Source organism: Formica exsecta, unplaced genomic scaffold (genome assembly GCF_003651465.1).
Source record: "Formica exsecta isolate Colony F162 unplaced genomic scaffold, ASM365146v1 scaffold362, whole genome shotgun sequence".
Lineage (NCBI taxonomy): Eukaryota > Metazoa > Arthropoda > Insecta > Hymenoptera > Formicidae > Formica > Formica exsecta.
Genome location: NW_021850867.1, coordinates 896,539 through 916,345, shown reverse-complemented (window position 1 = coordinate 916,345; position 19,807 = coordinate 896,539). Strand labels below are relative to the sequence as shown.

The window sequence follows — 19,807 nt, the reverse complement described above, 5'->3', positions numbered from 1 at the left end:
TCTCCATAACCGTTAAGTCCGTATTAGAGACTATGTGCATTAAAGATTAAGATTGAAGACTGAAGATTGAAATTTGATCAATCAGGACAAAGAAATTTTGGCTCCTTTTGTTCTGATTAGTCAAATTTCAATCTTTTATCTTCAGTTTTCAATCTTCAATGTGTAGTTTGATACACTCAAAAAAATGTCTTGCTGATATAGGTAGATTTCTAGGTGTCACAACAAAAATTTATCGCTATTTTTTGTATCTGTTAGAATATTGTCTGTTACATATAGAATTTATAGCAGCAATATTCTAATAATATCTTCTAGAAAATTTAGGTCCCATTGCCAAATGTTAATCACTGCATTGGATAAATATGAGTTTCGATACTACAGCTAGAACGATCTTTGTGAGAAATATAACTGCCAATTATAACTGCAGCATCGAAAAATTGAGAGAAATTGTTTAAAAGAGCTAGATAGATTGGGCGCGTTATACAAATATGTTAGATGTGAGGATTATATATTCATTTGTTTCTTGCCGCTAATTTTTTCTGTGTACCACAGCCAAACTTTATAACAAGTATGATTGGCCTTAACATGGATAGGCGCCACAGAAAAACATTCTTTCTAAATTTCACAAACAGTTCAGATATAAATTCTGTCTCTGTCACTTAGATTGATTAAATGCGAAACATATGCGATATCACAGTATTTGCTAATCATTTATGTACCTCAGTTAATTTTGCGCACCCAGAAAATTTTTGCTGTGGTTGCAATACAACTTTTTTGAGTGTACGATCTTTATTTTACTTTATGCATCATTTTCGTGTTTAAAATATCTTATAAATTGAATTTGTATAAGAATTGCTAGATATTTATTTGAATGTAAGCACAAAATCATATTTTTGACCATGTGAGCTGTTCCGAGAAAGTGTCAATATGATTAGTGACTATGTATTTCAGATTGAAGATCGGAAGTTTTGCCGCCTATTTCGATCGTGCGCACAAATTCCCGCTTATTTCAAATTTTGATTGCGCGCGCAAACTGTCGCCATGATTACGATTCGAGTCTCGCGGACGAGAACCCGGCAATCGACGCGACCGCGTACATTTTATCGAATTTTTTCGAATTTAACGGTGTGAGAGTGACGAAAGTGCATAGAATTCGTGAATTGAAACGCCGCGAAACCGAGGTAATAAAAGATTTCCGTGGAGATCGCGATAATATCATCTAATCCGAAAAATTGTCCGTTCGCTGCTCCAAAGAATATTCGCGTCGCGACAAGAGGAGGAAGAGGGGTTCCAGGAACAATCCAGGATCTGCTACCGAATATCAAGGAACACGGCTGAGATCTTGTCTGCAGCAGCGATGAAAAAGGTAAATGTCCTAAATGTTAATTAATCCATTTATGGTTAACCTACATATTGTTGGAAGATTAATTTTACTATAAATAAAAATGCCGCAATATATTTCTTTTCATAAGAATAATTTTCGCAGCATATCTGCAAAGAAGAGAATAGAATTATTATTTTGCATACAAAAAGTAATCCAAAGTTAAAACTAAATAAAGTTATTTACATTAGAAAATAATAATTTTTATATATAAATATTTTTCTCTACATATATCATACATAAGATATATTTAATTATATATAAAATCACAGACAGATCTTTTACAAAATTTGAGATATAATATTGCGGCAAAAAATTTATGTTTTACAATTATATAATGCGCAGGCGAGTATACATATTCGTCAGTTATAATCATCGAAAGAAAAAGATGTTGAATGTATGGTGATCGATGTAACACAATTGTTTTTTTATATGAGAAATGAAATTTTATTGATAACATAGGGACGTCCAAATACGTATATATAAACAGTGTGTGTGTATAAAAGTATAAAAAATAAATATTAGCAGCGCGCGCGCCGGCGTTTTGCGAGTCTCGTGGATATAAAGAGTCGGTCGTGATGCCCTTGACAACACGGGAATGCGTTGCGAGCACAGCTGACGATGAGAGTAAACTACATGTAACAATAATGATAATTGTAACAGTAACGCGGGAAAATAGGCGAATCGTTCACTTTAAAATGATAACACACTGCTGAGAACGAGACCGCATTTATAATCTATTTATAATTTCTATAGCTATCTGTATTTGTTACGTGCGAATCACAGTGTTTATAAATATTTTTACAGTTTTATTTGATGTTATTAAAAAATGGAAACAGATAAAAAAACGATTTTTGCGGATTTTTCATAATCAGACATATAAATCAAAATATATTTTAAAATTAAAAAAATAAATATTATTTAGAGTTTGTATGTATCATATCTAATATATTATTTCCAAAATAATCGGGCATTTATACTAATTATAATAGAATCGTAATTATACCGCTATAATTGACATTGTATTAAAGTATTTTACAGTAGTTAAAGTTAAATTTCAATTCACTAAAAGCATTCTAATATTCATGCTTTTTTTTACTCATATAAGTACACGTATTTTTATAATTGCTAACTAATTTGTATTTCGTGTGTTTTACATTTGAAAGACTATATTGGAAGATTATTGCAGATGTTGCACATTTTAGAATTTACTATTTAAATCTGACAATTAATCGCCTTACATTTCCACATATGATATGAACGGTTCAACAGTTTCACATTATATTGCAGTTTTATAAATATAAATTAGCTCTATATATAGAGAGATAGATTTTAGGAAACATTTTAAAATCTTTCAATTTTTTTTTATCCCCAATGTATAATAAACTTACAATGATTTTCAATGGTTTCAAAATTTCGTTACATACAATAAGATTATTTATCTCAATAATAACGTTATATCCACATTGATGTTCCCAAGCGCGCGCACACACACACACGCACATACATACACACACGACCAAATTAAATAAAATATAAATCCTCTAGTTCAAAGAGAGAGAATTACATGGCACATTCGATCGGATTTCGTCATAACGGAATCTACTTTATAACGGAACATTCATTGATATTTATCGACTTTTTTGCGTATTTTTGGAATCCAATTGCGTCAGAAGAATATTTTGGCCATGAGAGGTCACAAAGAGGCACGAAGACTCTGCTCGTGATTACTCGCGAACATAAACGTTAATTAACGTATAATTGATCGCTCACAAGTTGCTGTTTGCACGCGAAGAGCTGCGACACCTGCTGTTATCGGAAACATTGTAGTTGTCTCGCGGCAAATACACTCGCTCTCGCGTTATTATCTTAAATTATTTTTGCAGTCTCGTTTGCGTGGAGACACTTCTCATAGCAGTCGATTTATAATCTACACTAATCGTCCTTAATTGACGGTGTCGGTAAGCGATTGGGGGTAATCGCGTACGGCAATATCATGAGTATAAGTCTGCAAGTTCTCACAATTCACATTATAATAACACTTTTTAACAAAACAATAATCGATAAATCAATGATGATATCGTCGATTGTCGTGGGGGATTTTTCAAAGTCGTTGCATATGATGGAAATTTATATCTCTAGAAATAAAAATCTTGATTTATTATATTAATATAGTAAAAAAGAAATCTTTTAATTTGATATCTAAACCTTGATTATTCTATCTCGAATGGCAGTGATTGATTGAATATATAATCGTTTATTTCATTTATTTATTATATGTTCTTAAATATTCGCACATCCTGCCATTAATCTTGCTCCTTAAAATACGTCGCGCGTATGAAAAGATGAACGTTTTCGACGAACGCTACGATCGGAATTTTTGGTCGCATTTTCGATTTCATCCACCATTTTTCGTAGGCCGATTAAATTAATTATTGCTCTACAATACAATATTTTTTTAAACGTGTATTATCCAAGGAACTCACGAAGACATACTTTCCATTACGGTCCATTCTATTTTTTTTATAAATTTTTTATAATTTATCTCGGACAACATTCTTCGACTTTGATCATATATCAAGTATATCATCTAAGTGTCATCACTATATCACGCTACGATAAATTCTTCTATACAAGCATTGACTCAGAACATCCGTTAGCATTGTTAGCCGTCGTTTTTCTTTTTATTGAGGTTCCAATAAAATATTTTCACTGATAAAGCTATAGAATCTCATGTAAATAATGAAAAATTGATTTCCTGTAATAATACATTGTTTCATCTGAAAACTATCAAAGCTTTCTTCGATGAATCTAATCTTTTCCATCGTCGTCAATATATAGAATGATAATTTTTCGCACGATTTCTCCTCAAGATTTGAGATACTCGGTACTTTTTAGAGAAATGTGGAAAACGATTCATACAATCCGGAATGATACTAACACTTCGGTGAATTTTTGCTCGTTATTTTTCTCAATGATATCCCTTAATTATGTCAAAAAACAAAAACACAGCGAAGACACACATTTAGAGTCACTCTTTCGTTATATCATTGCAACGTTCAAGACAGCTTCTTTATTGAACGGTCATCTTCAACGTTTGTTAACCGTCCGAAAACTTTAACGAAACTTTAAAGAGATCCACGTGACTTCTTCGCGATCGATCAATTTGATCGTGTTAGATTGAGTCCGATAATCCTCGCCAAGAGGATGATCTTTTCAAAGTCCTCTACGCAGGCGCCTGCTCCATCGGTCTGTGGATCGGCATCGAGATCACGTAGATATCCAGCTTCTCGCCGGTCGTCTTGTCGACGATTTCGCCGTAGTTGACGGAATCGTACGAAGGCGGCGCAAACAGGTGATAGGGCGGCGGTGGGGTTTCCGTGACTCCGGGGGTATTTATCGTCTCGGCACGCTGCGCGTAGGGTACCGTTAGGGGTCGGCCACCCCGTCTACAGCACCATTCGGAACAGCTGACGATGAGGAAAAATGCCACCAGGCCGCCGAATGAGCCGATGTACCAAACTATCGACCATGGATCCAACGGATTCTGCAGATCGCCGTTGACTATAACAAAACGGGGACCTGTGAGCGAGCAGCTCTCGTTAATAACCGGGATCGTGTTAGTTTTTTTTTTAACTATACTCATGCAAAAGGATTAATAGAAATACAATAAAATAGAGGGTGGGATGCTCAATAAGAATCTAGAAAGTTGAGAAAAACCTTGCACGTGAATCATGTCCATTAGAGTCGAGGAATCAACTTATTATAGAGTCAAAGATTACGAGAAATCAAATTTACATATTGTATTATATTTGCTAATATCATTTGTTTGCAATCTTACACAGCGTATTCTTGTAACTTTACATGCGTCGAAAAAGTCGGCAAATTGCTATTCGAAAATTGAGACGATAATGATTTCGTACGAGCGGCATGCTGAGACGCATATTTTGCATTCTTGACACGGTTGCGGTATAAATATTACGAGAAAAGTTTTTAAAACCACGCCCCTTTTTCCGATCGACGATATGCGCGCGGAAACGACGTTCTCGATTGCCGTTAATACATGACGTGCACGAAGCGAAACTCGGAAAGACGATGTAAATGAAGATGGAACGACCACTAATTTACATAAATCCTTGGCACGAGCGGCGTGGATTATTCTCTGCAGTCGTGATTTTAGCGGAACGCTCAGATAGTTGAGATCTTAAATCTCATTTGTCTACAATTTTATTGGGCAATAAACTTTATTCTTTACAATGTGATGTTTTCAACGCAACATAGCATAAATATTTTTATAAATATATGATTTCTTTATATATATATATAGATTTATTTTCAATATTATGTAGAGAGAGAAAGAAAGAAAAATTATATGATTACTTAATATTTTATTATTATAGTCAATTGATAATTATTTTATTTTGGGCATGTAAATATCGAAAATATTAGATGAAATCTTTTACAATTTAAAAACAATTTTTTATTATTATGTTATATATTAGTTTCTATATTGAAAACATTCTACATTTACTAATATTTAATAGTTTTGATTAGTTAAATTATTATATCGATATTGTTTACGAAAAATTTTATTAACCAATTTATAAAAAGAAGTATGTTGTGTTGCATGGTAAATTGATTCGAATTTAACGTCAGAAGAAAATATTGGCAAAAGAAATCAAGATAGTAGTACGATATAACGACGAAATGAAGTAGCAACAGTATATAATTATCGATATGTAAATATTTTGAGAAATGTTGAAGATTCGATAAAGATCAATTCCGCTTTTAGTGTTTGTTGATTTTATGAAATTTGATATTAATATATAAAAAATATACAAGCATGAAAAAAGAACATATTAATGAAATACATTGAAAAATATTACCGAATGATGCACGAACGTGTTCGTTGATTGCAACAGGAAGTGCGCGATGATTCGCGATAATGAGAATGTGAATGAGCGTGATACTGCTTATTATATGATCACCCTCTCTTATGTACGAGTAAATATGATTCACGTTTCTTACCGATCTCTTCCGTATCTCTTTCTTTCTCCCCGTTTTCTTCCTTCTCTCCGAATGTGATCACGTAGACAGTCTCCTCCTTGTCATCGTCGGATTTCGAGTCGTCCGAGTGACGATTGTCGTTTATGTTGTGAGTGGCTTTATTGCTCTCCATTCGTCTTTCAGCACCGATGCTGTAACTCGACACTGCGTGAGCTGCGACATAAATTGCGATCAATTAATTAATTGCATTTAACTTTATGCTTGAATGTATAAATTATTCTCTCTAAAGTTATATGTGCGTGTGCACTTATCTTGCACTTGTTAAAAGTATTCATATATTTGAGAATATATAATGCAATCATAGTCATTTGATTATTTTTAGTATTTAACTCTCGAGTATATTTTTAATATATATTTCTAGATTTCTTGAATCTATTCAAAATATGATTATTACAATTCGATATGGAAAAGTTACTTTTTTCTCCTTAAATTATTACGTATTTATTAATCACTTTTTTAGTTTTTTTTCTTTTCCTTAGAAAATTTCTTAAATAACACGTAATTTGTTTACCGTTTGGTCGCATTCCCAAATAGGACGCAACTACGCGTGTATTATGTCGAGCGAGATCTCAGGGCTAAAGATGTTGTAACGCTCAACAAACAACTTCGCCTGTCGCTCGTTAACCTGGATTGCAATATTAGAAACTTCATGTACTATTTATTAAGCCAAGTTGATACTCGCCGTCAGTCTTGCTCCGATTTGTTAGTACGCGTATATTCTTAGCGTGAATGATAATAAAAAACTGGAGCTTGAAACGAATATTCGTAATTATTAACAAATCAACCGTATCCAAGTTGTTGCCCAGATGTTCTGAAAAATTTGCCTTTAAATTGCAAACGAACGTTATATTAACGAATTTATAAACGAAAACTTCTCATAATCACTTTTTTAGAATTGGCTAAATATATATATATCGATGATTAAACGATCGAATAAATTCAATTAATATAAAGATCTTTGATAAGCAATTTTCACAAATGATTTCTTTTTAATAACGAGATTATGCTTAGCATGTTTGAAAGCTATTTTTGCTTATTGCGATATCAATAGTTAACTTTGCTCGCAAAGTTAAATTCATTCTTAGAGAGTCATATCAATATTAAGTATTATCGCGAAGCAGTTTCAATTCTTTGTTTCATTATGAACAGTCTGGAAGAAAAGTTTCATGAATTCATAAAAGTCGAAGATCGCGTTACGGTCTTTAAACTTTTATCTGTGCGTAACAGCATTCGTTTTTATATGAAAGAAAAAGAATAATCGGGAGTATAAGCAAATAATTTAAAAACGTCGTAATAATTACAAAAGTTCGATAAAATTAGCGACGCTCATCGTGAATTCTCTTCATAAAAAATATATTCTTTTGCTTTTTTTTTCGACCTGCACGTATAGTAAATATTTTGTTGCTGCTCTGTGCTATTTTCAGTTCATCGTTAGACCTTATAAAGTGGCAAGACGTAAAATCGATCGAAGCATGGGCTTCCCTTTTTAAAAGAAACGCCGATATTGTTATTACGTTTTCTTAAAGCGAGGTGTGGCCGATGCCTTTCAGTTCTACCAGAAACTCGCGTCTCTACCCTGACACGATTACCTACTACTTATGTTAGCAGCACCGTTGCCTGACCAGATTTAGGTTCGGCTTTATGGTCAGAGTTACTTATGTATAAGAACACGTTACGATCCGCGCTTAAGTTGCTTTTGCGTTAAATGCAAATCCGGTTTAATACATTAACGCGGTACAGTTTGCTAATACACTATAATTTACTAATATATTACGAATATATTATAGCAGGTTGGAATATCTTTGTTATAATTTCGACATATAGATTATTTGAGTTTTTTTAGAATTAGTGTATCAAACTTATGTATAAAACGTTTATAACTAAGAAAGATGAAAAATACAATTGCAATAAATATTTTTTCTTACGCAATTATATTAATAATAAATGTTACGAAGCTGAAAAGAGAGAGCACAGGAAAATAAGAAATCGTATTAAAATATCAGAATATAGTATGTTAACGCATTAAGTGATTTCACATAGATTAGAGATAGATTAACGCTTCTATTTTCAGTTCGTGCAAATTAATAAATATTGTCGAAGTCGCGAGAAATACTCAATTTATGTGTTGACGCCAAGATGATGATTTTTTTGTCAAACACGATCATTTTCCGTTTGTTGATCCGTCGTATCATTGAAGGTTGTGTGTAATTAAAGACAAAGTCACATGAGGCAGAGAGAGGGAGAAGGGAGGGGAGAGAGAGAGAGAGAGAGAGAGAGAGAGAGAGAAACGAAAAAAGACAGAAAGAGACGCAGTCGCGCCGTGATACTGTGTATGAGAAATGTCCATTACTTTTTGCCAGCTACGGCCTCGTCATCGGAGTCGCAGCATCCACGTTTCGCGAGTCACGTACGCTTTCTGTTAAACAAAACCGATTACGAGAAGGATTTCCACCGGTAGGAACAGATAATTTGAATCGCGACAGATGAAAACTTCTCGCGATTTTTATATGACGTGTGCGGCTGACGTATACATAAGTACAACCGCGATACATTGCAACAAAGCGACGGAATTCAGAATCGTCTCCTCTCCCATCTCATCTTACTATCATAACAGGTTTGTGCTTATGTCAGTCGCACGCGTCGCATAAAAATGGCGCGGAGTTTCATATCTGTCGCGATTTAAATTACCTCCTACCGGTGGAGATCTTTTTCGTAATCGTTTCTATTTCGCATTTGCAGTTATCGGTGGGTTGCGTATATGGAAAACGGTTAATATTAACGCTGTTACGATATATGCATTATGCGACAGACGTAGCGTTTACGTAACGGCTCTTAGGCGCGATCGCGAGTCACGTTTCAACAATCGGTCCAAGTGTTCGAACATGTAGTTGGCTACGCCTAAAATGTAAATTTTTCGCTTATGACCAATGACCGGCGAAGCACACAAGGTTGCGCTTTATATGTGTATATTATAACGTCACGATACTATTCTGGGCACACGCACATTTGGTCACGTGACGATTTATTCACATGAGACGAACTTGATCTGTCTCTTAGTACTTATAAGCATTGTCGTCTCAATAGTCTTTGTCTTTATATGCTAATTTGTCGTTCGTAATTCGAAATGTGTCGCGACTCGAGAAAATAATGTAATCCAAAATGACTATAAACTTTCTAACAAGGTGTTTAAAAAATTGTTGTAACTTTATTTATTTATATTTGTTGTTTTAATCAGCATAACTATACATATATTATATATATATATATATATTTATGAGTATTTTCAAAATATTATACATATAACTATTTATATACTAGATAATTTGCATCATGATTCAAAAGATTGATATATCATAAATAATTTAATTTATGTAAATGTGGTAGCGTTATATGACATATGTTACCAATATTATCGTGACATATTTATTTAACATTGTTAAGAAGCATATTTACTTTATACGTTGTTTTATGTTGATAAAATATAAATCTCATATAAACTTTTGAACTTTAAAAGATGAAAGTCTCTTTAAAGTCTTCGCGTTGAAGCATTTCCTTGTGAAAATGACTCCTGTCTCGCGCCGACGTTGTTTGTAAAGTTTTACCTGACGCGCGTGAAAACAGCTGAAATACATCGTGGTTACGAAGACACCGAGTTGATCGAAATATTTGCAAAACTCTGGTCAGCAACGAAATCAAGATAAATCGCTGACATAGTATAGCGACGAATAATACTTCGTGAAATCTTACAGAAAAATCTCGAAGATTATATAAGAGTCTAGAGCGCGATCAGAAAAAACTCTTCAGAAGTTTCATAGAATATTATTAATTCAAAGATGCGTGCGCATATAAAAATAAACTTTGAAGTTTATTTTTTTATAATATTACTTGTGTACTCTTGACCAATTTTTTCCTTATTTTAAGTTCACTATAGGCTATCTTTTTTTGCACAATATTTGTTTTAAATTAATTAAAATCACGTTTTCTTTATTCTTTTTTTACAGTGCTTCGTTATAAGATCACAAGTCTTGTAATTAAATATGTGATTAGATGTCAGAGTAATAAATATCATAAGAATCGATTATCGTAAAAACGAGTATCTCTCATATCTTTCTTTATTTCTCGTAAAGAACGCATCACGCGATGAGATACTCCTGCTTATGCATCCACACGCGCACGTTATCGGAAAGTAGAAAGATACACATATGTACCTCAAGCGAGGTTCAACGTGAGACATTTTAATGATCATGTATATCCGAGTTGGCTTGATAGATCAATAATTCACAAAACTATAGCTCGGCGCGATACGCAGGAGTTGCACACTTTCGTTCATCTATCATCATGCATTCGCCATCGAACAGCGGCATATGTCCGCCTTTTAAAGTTATTATCTATTTATCATTTATCATTTCAGTCATTTATTTTCATAGTGATATAAAAATCCAGCTTTAAAACATTAGGAATTTCAATTATAAAATGATAGTAGTAGAGTACAGAGCGTTGATCTGAATCTGATTTTTATATCTCTTTCAAAATAAACGATTTATTTATTGATAATATAGATTGTTGCATAAGTTCTGTTCGCTCGTTAATGCAAAACAAGAAACTAATTTTTAAAAATTCCTATCTTTTATGTTTTTTTTCCGTTGTCACCAAGATCTGCGGCATATTTGTAAATCAAAAACGCGCAGTTTCTTACATAGATTGCATTAACGGCTTTTAAAAGCTTATATACGATATGTTTTGAATATCTAATCTACGATAGATTTTCTAACGAAAATACAATATATTTTGTTAGTCTTCTTTATAGATAATAGTCTAAAAGTACTAAAAAAGTTTCTTAGAAACGATAAGATCGTTCCTACATTTATATCAAACAATATCGGACAAAGCCTTCTAACAATAAGATAAGAAGTAAACTTATTATTGCATTAAATCTCTCACATATATTTTAATGATATACATATATGTATAATATTATATTTGCAGTTATATACGCATGAGTGTCACGTGACTCGCATCGCGACGATGATTCAGTCGTCGGCGAAAATCGCTTTGCACCTGAATGTTTAGCGTGAAATTAATCGCGCGCGAATGAATATCGGGAGTGCCGATTCATATATCGCGTGATCGTCAGAAAGTGCTAATTATTGTATTTATTTGTCCGAAATAGTATTATTTACGCAGGTTTGCCGGTTAAAAGCGAATGTATCAAAAGAAAAATACTGCGAATGCCGTTTGAAATATCGAGCGATTGTGTTATCACGGAATACGCGGCTGTAATTACAGCAAATTATTTCGGTTAATTAGTATAAATGTGCTCTGAGGCGTTGTAAAGGGTTATCAATTGGATGCTATCACCGATGAAACAGCGAATGGAACAACATCTCTTCTTTATCTCTCAGCGGTTTGGTGAGTCAAATTAATTTATTATACTTGCATCATAAATTGTTTGTTAGTTGGAGATGCTATTGCTGCAAAGAGAGTTGCATTTTCACACACATACATATTTAAAATATATTATAAGCGACACGCAAAATATTTTAATCTGTATCAATCGAAACGCGACATAAAAAATTTGACTAATTAATATTTTTTGTCATTATACACACTGCATTGAAAATATCTGTTATTAATTAATTAATAATTTTATGAGATTGAATATAAAGTAAGTTTTATAGAAATATTTCAATCGTAATCAAGTATTTTATTAAATGCTGAGTAAATAGCATTGATTGATCGCAAATTAATTATACGTACATGTGCAATGATTTTATGCGATTCTCGAAACAACCTTAGTTTTGATGGCAGCATCCTGATAACATTGTTTGCGTTATCAACAATTATAATCGGCGCTTTTACGTAACTACTGAATAAATGAGATCAGTTTTGCGCGGCTATTGACATATCAAAATGTGTAATATATTATTAATATATTTTTACATAATCATTGTATAATTGAGATTTTAACAATCGGCCATTTGCATAGCTATTGAATCAAAATGTAAGAAAAGGGGAGAGTAAGTGGAGATACGATTACAGGTGATGCGCTCGCGCATAATTGTTCACTAATAGGTAATTAAATCAGCCGGTGATGGTAAACAAGTGACGCAATCGTTGAGATACGGCGGAAAACAAGCCGATTGTTCTCGCGAAATCGTCCCGACGCGAAACGCGATATTTGAAGTCCCTCCGATTCCCTCTACAGCGATCTTCGATATGGGGAATCGCTCGACTTGGTCACGGCCTTCGAGTACGCCCGTTCAAGTTCGTTTTCTTTAGTCTCATCCCGTGTGCTCTCATCTCGTTCGCTCTGACGCGCTTTGTCCGTTTTGTTCCATTTTCGAACACTTCACATCTTTGTCTCACTAAAAGACTAAGTCTATTGAAAATCGAGCACCCCGATGAATCAACTAACAATACATATCGAAGAGTGCAAATAATTATTATCAAATAATTATTAACGTTATTGTTTCAAATTTAATTCGAGGACTCTCTAAGATACAATGAATAAATTGATAGCCAAGATGATATTGACGTTCAAAAATACAACGGGATTTCTCTTAGCGCAATTCTTATAGCGATTTTACATCTTATACTTTTCCATCGGAGAAATTAAGACGAAAAAGAAATAAGTATAGAATTCTTTTCTCTATTATTTTATTTTTTATGCTTGCCATGAAAATAAAATTAGACACACGGGTAGTCGTCCCTCCTCCTCTCCGGTCATGTTCGTAAACAGGAAAATCTTTGCAGTATAATTAATGAAAAATCACGGATGTTATTTAGTAATTCTACTTAACGATCCGATCGCGTAATTTCCTAAAATATATGTAGAAAGGCGCCTAATTGTACTCGAAGAACGCGATTGTACTCGAAGAATTGCGAATTATCCGGAACTTTATCCGACCGTAAAGTTTTCGTACTCCGTGTAATTGTACTTTGTGACCAAGTCCAGCGTGGTTCTCCTGGCATCGCTCCAAATTCCGTGATCACCGTGTATTATTATCGGAAGTATTGTTAGTTGGTTTAAGAGGGCATCTATATAGAGCCTATTGTCGATGAACACGTACAGGCGAGTGTTGCCTTCTTCTCTGAAGAAGAAAAAGTATCGAACTCCGTTCTTCTCTCTCGTCTAGATATAGATCAAAAAGCGGAGGAGCTTCTCGCATATATTTCAAAGTCAAGTGTGTATAAGATTCTGACGTCTTTCGTGCGACACACGTAACTTTAGCGGATATTTTATAATATAAATCAAGGATATCGAAGCTTGGCTCTCTAAATAATTTGGACTCTCATGCATATATTGATAAATATTGTTTAACTTTATTATTTATATTAATAAATGTATATAAATGATGACTGCTACTTTTTTGTATGCTAATATTGCAATATCAAAAAATGTCCGGTAAAAATATCCGGTCATAATTGGAGTTAGAAACTCATGAATTTTGTTCGATATTATCCATTTTTTATTTGTTAATCCACAATATTATCGTGAGGTTAACTTTTATAATAAACTTGTAACTTTTTTAATAAAATAAATTTCTTGATAAGTTCAGAATTAATTTTTATCTCGGACAAAAGAATAGCGGGAAGATTCGTAGTATTTTTAAGTCTACTTAAATATAGGAAGTTTTATCGTAATCGCATGCTAAGGATCCACAAGATATATTGGAGTTTAAAGATATGTAACGGTTTCCAGTTGTTCTTGTACTTCTATATTTAGCAACGCGAGCACATTATATATGATTATATGTTTGTATATCCGTTAACTGTTGTCTAGACGGGTTATTCGATCGGTCGGATAGAAATTTGAAAAATATATTTGATAAAAGATTCCAAAGTATTTAAAGTAATGATTCATTTTAGAGCGTGAAAGTTCGAGTTGTCTACACACATTATTGCACATTGCATAATTTCTATTTAGCGGCAATGAGTAATATTTGATAAATATTGTTTAACTTTATTATTTATATTAATAAATGTATATAAATGATGACTGCTACTTTTTTGTATGCTAATATTGCAATATCAAAAAATGTCCGGTAAAAATATCCGGTCATAATTGGAGTTAGAAACTCATGAATTTTGTTCGATATTATCCATTTTTTATTTGTTAATCCACAATATTATCGTGAGGTTAACTTTTATAATAAACTTGTAACTTTTTTAATAAAATAAATTTCTTGATAAGTTCAGAATTAATTTTTATCTCGGACAAAAGAATAGCGGGAAGATTCGTAGTATTTTTAAGTCTACTTAAATATAGGAAGTTTTATCGTAATCGCATGCTAAGGATCCACAAGATATATTGGAGTTTAAAGATATGTAACGGTTTCCAGTTGTTCTTGTACTTCTATATTTAGCAACGCGAGCACATTATATATGATTATATGTTTGTATATCCGTTAACTGTTGTCTAGACGGGTTATTCGATCGGTCGGATAGAAATTTGAAAAATATATTTGATAAAAGATTCCAAAGTATTTAAAGTAATGATTCATTTTAGAGCGTGAAAGTTCGAGTTGTCTACACACATTATTGCACATTGCATAATTTCTATTTAGCGGCAATGAGTAATATAAAAAAAAAGAAACATAATACTTATAAACATAATTATCAAATATAATTATTTTCGAAACTTAAACAATTATCGTATATCGACACACTTCTAATCCTTCTAGCGTTAACAATAAATTATATGTAATTGTATGATGTGCTTGAGAACTTTTATCGTGATAAAATTTTTTCGTAAAAATTGTGTGTCGCGGCAGAAATGATCGCATTCTTTGGGTTATAGGTACTTGTGTCTGAATTATTCAATAGCTAGATATGGAAAAAGCTGCTGCATCGACATTGCTCAGACGCCACTGAATTATTACGATGTACTCTCGTTAATAAAACAACGTCGTGGCGCGTGGCTTCTTGACACTTCGCTCAGAATTAAATTTCCGCGAAGAAGAATTTAGTTTCCACTGAAATGAAACCACGAAGATTATTGAATAAATTTCTTCGATTCTTCGTTTTATACTTGTTCCGAGTATTATTCTGAAAAATTATTCTAATCAGGCAAATGACTCGAAAGAATAGTCTAATAATATTCATATCTCTTTAATTAGAAGGTTGATAAGTGTCATTTTTTTTGCTTACGTAGCATCATTAATTGTGGATACATTGGTTACAAAAAAGATGTAAAGTACAATAAATTATATGTAATTGTATGATGTGCTTGAGAACTTTTATCGTGATAAAATTTTTTCGTAAAAATTGTGTGTCGCGGCAGAAATGATCGCATTCTTTGGGTTATAGGTACTTGTGTCTGAATTATTCAATAGCTAGATATGGAAAAAGCTGCTGCATCGACATTGCTCAGACGCCACTGAATTATTACGATGTACTCTCGTTAATAAAACAACGTCGTGGCGCGTGGCTTCTTGACACTTCGCTCAGAATTAAATTTCCGCGAAGAAGAATTTAGTTTCCACTGAAATGAAACCACGAAGATTATTGAATAAATTTCTTCGATTCTTCGTTTTATACTTGTTCCGAGTATTATTCTGAAAAATTATTCTAAGCAGGCAAATGACTCGAAAGAATAGTCTAATAATATTCATATCTCTTTAATTAGAAGGTTGATAAGTGCCTTTTTTTTTTTTTGCTTACGTAGCATCATTAATTGTGGATACATTGGTTACAAAAAAGATGTAAAGTAAGGAAGCGCAGGGTCAAGTGTATTGTTAACCGCTTTATAGTGCACTTATTGATTATATGACGCATTTTTCGTACAAAAGAACGCACGGATAAGAGGAGCGAGAGGGTAGAAGTTGCTAAACATGCGGGGGGACGATCGAAACATTCGTATATCGATCGGCTTCCTACGTTGAAAACAGACCAAATCCGTCTCAGTTCGGTGCGACAGCTTAAGCGAAATTTTGGTCGATTACGAGAGCGCGCGCGCGAGATAAATCTGTCATTCACAGACGTATGCAAAATGCACAAGCGATAGAACCAGTGCAATCTCGGAATTAACCGCAAGCGTCGTGCTCTTTGATGCGAGTTCTTTCGTAAACCATCTGTCCTATTAATGCTTTTTGTCGCGTTTATACAATCTTCACGTATTCGATAATAATGTTCCGATAACGATGTCACGTGACAGCCGAGTTCTCATTGTATCAATCGAATGCTGTATCAATTGAGACATCGATTTACAAAAATATGAAATATAGCATTATGTACCTTTTTTCTAGAGAGATTCGTTCATTGGTCTAATAGAATTAATATGAATAAAAGAATTATACATATATAAAATTTGATATTGAAATAATATATGCGTTTCAAAGCGTTTTTTAATTTTAAAGCTTAATGATTTTTTTATTGTTCGATTAATGCGTGTCACGTCAGTATTGCGCAATATCGAGTGACTTGAGATAATATTCTTCGAAAATCGAATATATCTAAAATACAAATAATTTATTTAATATTATTCTATAGTCCTTGACATAGAGTCTGTTTAAATGCTTGGCTGATATATGTATACAATAATTGACTGAACAATCGAGGTCCGACGTGAGTCGGATTAGGTTAATTAATACTGGAAAGCTTGCAAATTGAAGTCTAATGGAAATCTCATAATCGTATAGCTTATACCATAGCTTTAAATAATGCAACGTTATCTATATCCGGAGCTGGATCGATTGAAATGCGCGGTCCAATAAACCAGACTGTCTTCCTCAAGCGTGTTTATGAAACCTTCTACGACGCTCGTCTCTTTTTTCTTTGTTATCTTTATAACGTTTTGGCACGTTACGGGTTACTTTGGGTTATAGAGGTCATTTCTTCGTAGTCTGGTAATATAACACGTCGCGATCCAAGCGCAATATTCGAAGCATCTCAAAACGGAAATGACAGATTTAACACTAAATAGTTTAAGCAAGGTCTATTGGATCTTATGAAATTTCTGTCGCAATTAATATTTCATATACATATATATTTTGTTAACTCTTTATTTAAAATTAATCATTTTACATATTAATTCTTTCGCAATTAAAAAGTTTTATAGAAAAAAAATAAAGAATAAAATCTCTATTTTTGTTATAAAAAGTGGAAATTTGTTATCGATTTATGGATTCGTTAATATAAAAAATAATTTATTAATAGTATACTTTTATTATCTTATTTTAAAAATAAAATACTTCAATTATTTTTTAATTATAAAATACTTATTATTTATACGATTAATTTCGAGCAATTTGTAGCTTCAAGCAAAGTCATTTACGAGTCTTCAATGAAAATACGATTACAATCGATAGTGTATCACGTATGTGCAAGTGTCGATACTCAAAATAAGCTATTGCCTAAAGTACTCGAAGATCTGGCACGACCGATGCACAGAAGATCGCTTTTGCCGATATGCTAGACAATCAAAAATAAAATAGAAACTTATCATTTCATCACATTCTTATCACTTAATGCGCGATAAATTCCCCGCGCAAGTAGTAGTTTATTGAAATAATATAAAAGTGCTCCCCTGGCGAGAGAAAAATTGCATAATCAATCACGAGATCTCGCCTTTGTTCCACCGACAAGATACTCATCGTAACGAGATAAATCGCATCATGCTCATCGACGTGAAACTTTACGTAGAACGTACCTGGTATCGGCGCGTTGAGGAAGGCCTGGTTTTTCGCCACGAGAAACGAGACGATAACAAATAGGCACCACGCGAGGACGATCATCCTGGATCCAAGCGATCGCTGATCAATACACACGATCTGTTCGATCAGCTTGCCGAAAACTACTCGGTCGACGCGCGCACTACGTGACTTTCACGCGTCTCTTACGCATACACGTAAGCTCAATACTAGTAGTCGGACGATGAAATTTATTTTGCTTATAAAAAAAAAAAAAAAGGAAAAGAAAAGGGAAACGATTTTTCTCGTCGGCACACGTGACTCTCGTTGCACTTGGTGTGGCGCGCCACGCAGACGACTCGGCTCTGCCGACTTCTCCGACCGGTTAGCCAGCAGTGAACTGCTCGTGTTCCTACCTCGGGTATCGTAATATACATAAAGTCGCCAGATAAGCCACGGCTGACACCCCACCACGGACGCACCTCGTCGTGGGACGGCCCGTTCCTGCTCGCTCTCTGGTGCGCGCCACTGAAGAGCTTGAAATCCTCTTGCCTCCCAATACGAAGTACAACGTGGTCCCCTAGCTTGTGGCCCCGCTCGACCCCCCCCCCCGCGGGACGCGATACGCGTCGTTGATACTTACGATCGTGATCGTGTAACTCTTCGTTGTCGTGAAAATTGATGCTCTTTACGTCGACGTCGATTAAGCAACTCTGATTATAATGATGGGGGGGCCTCTCTGGTTACTCTTTCTAAATGAGTAATTAATATACATTGAAATATTATATAGTTGACGTATTATGTTTCGGTTTTCGGAATGTAATGTAAGATTGACGTATATGTTTTGAACATTTAGATTTTTAGGACGCAAGAGTTCTTGTCTCGCGTTTGTTTGTTTTTTCGAGACTGGAAAAGAAATAGTCCGCTGATACTGATTATATATGAATATATACATATGAGTCCACGTGTGACATACAAATGTCCGCGTTACACGTTGATAGTTGGCGAGTAAAATTGACAAGTCGATTATGAAACGATAAAAAGCTTACATCGGTAATACCTGATTGTATAACAACATATCGCACAGTATTTCTCGATCATTTAAATACTTCGTTATAAAACACAAGTTCAATGTAAAATGTTAAGATCACTCGATCATTCTATCGAAATTCTTTCGTCATCGCACGCAATATGATTACGATGTACTTCCGCGCTCGCTGATCCCGCCGAATTGCGCGTCGGTTTTTTTCTTCCGAGAAACTCGGTTCAATTTTTTAAGGCGTCGAATATGTGAGGCGTCATCTGAAATCTTCTTCCACCGAATCCTCGACGTTTCAATAAGCCTTCGTTCGGCATTTACATATATGTCTGCTTCTCGAACCGTGCAGAGCAGATATCATTATATTTCTTACAGTATATCGTCGTGAGATTGAAAAAAATTCGTCGGCTATAGTCGCACATTTAGAGTCACATTTTCAACTTATCAGACTGTACTTTTATGCAGTTTGCATGTAAAATGGCAGAGGGACCAGAGACAACGGATATTTATAACTTCATAAACTTGCCAGAATTATGAACATTTGCTTTTCTCTCCTGTGGCATTTCGTACAGAAATAATAGGAAGATATATACAGAGAAGGTTGGAAATAATTATAATAACTTTAACAAAAGTTTCGTATACATAGCGCGCAAAAATATTAAAAGATATAAAAACGCCCGGTGGGAGAGAGAG

The 19,807-nt window shown here is 33.9% G+C and overlaps 2 protein-coding genes across 5 annotated transcripts in view; one reads left to right on the top strand and one right to left on the bottom strand.

Moving 5' to 3' along the window:
- Positions 1 to 1,611: 1,611 nt before the first annotated feature.
- Positions 1,612 to 18,597, bottom strand: LOC115238874. Of its 3 annotated transcripts, none has more exons than XM_029813011.1 (3): positions 18,096 to 18,597; positions 6,407 to 6,598; positions 1,612 to 4,960 (listed from the first exon to the last, which is right to left on the bottom strand). In XM_029813011.1, exons 1-3 carry the CDS (start codon positions 18,178 to 18,180, stop codon positions 4,605 to 4,607), a joined length of 633 nt encoding a protein of 210 aa, XP_029668871.1. In that variant the 5' UTR covers positions 18,181 to 18,597; the 3' UTR covers positions 1,612 to 4,604. The 3 variants fall into 3 exon arrangements, with proteins under 3 accessions (XP_029668871.1, XP_029668872.1, XP_029668873.1); XM_029813012.1 differs by having other exon boundaries at positions 1,612 to 4,942; positions 18,096 to 18,596; XM_029813013.1 differs by lacking the exon at positions 18,096 to 18,597 and adding an exon at positions 6,957 to 7,329.
- LOC115238875 (28S ribosomal protein S24, mitochondrial) overlaps positions 8,756 to 19,807 on the top strand; it is a 136,137-nt gene continuing 125,085 nt past the window's right edge. Inside the window, exons 1-2 of one of the 2 annotated variants that reach the window (XM_029813016.1) lie at positions 8,756 to 8,899; positions 11,753 to 11,854. In XM_029813016.1, coding sequence (XP_029668876.1) covers positions 11,794 to 11,854 — 61 coding nt within the window. In that variant the 5' untranslated portion in view covers positions 8,756 to 8,899; positions 11,753 to 11,793. The remainder of the gene's footprint in view (positions 8,900 to 11,752; positions 11,855 to 19,807) is intronic. The other variant, XM_029813017.1, reaches the window with a different exon arrangement.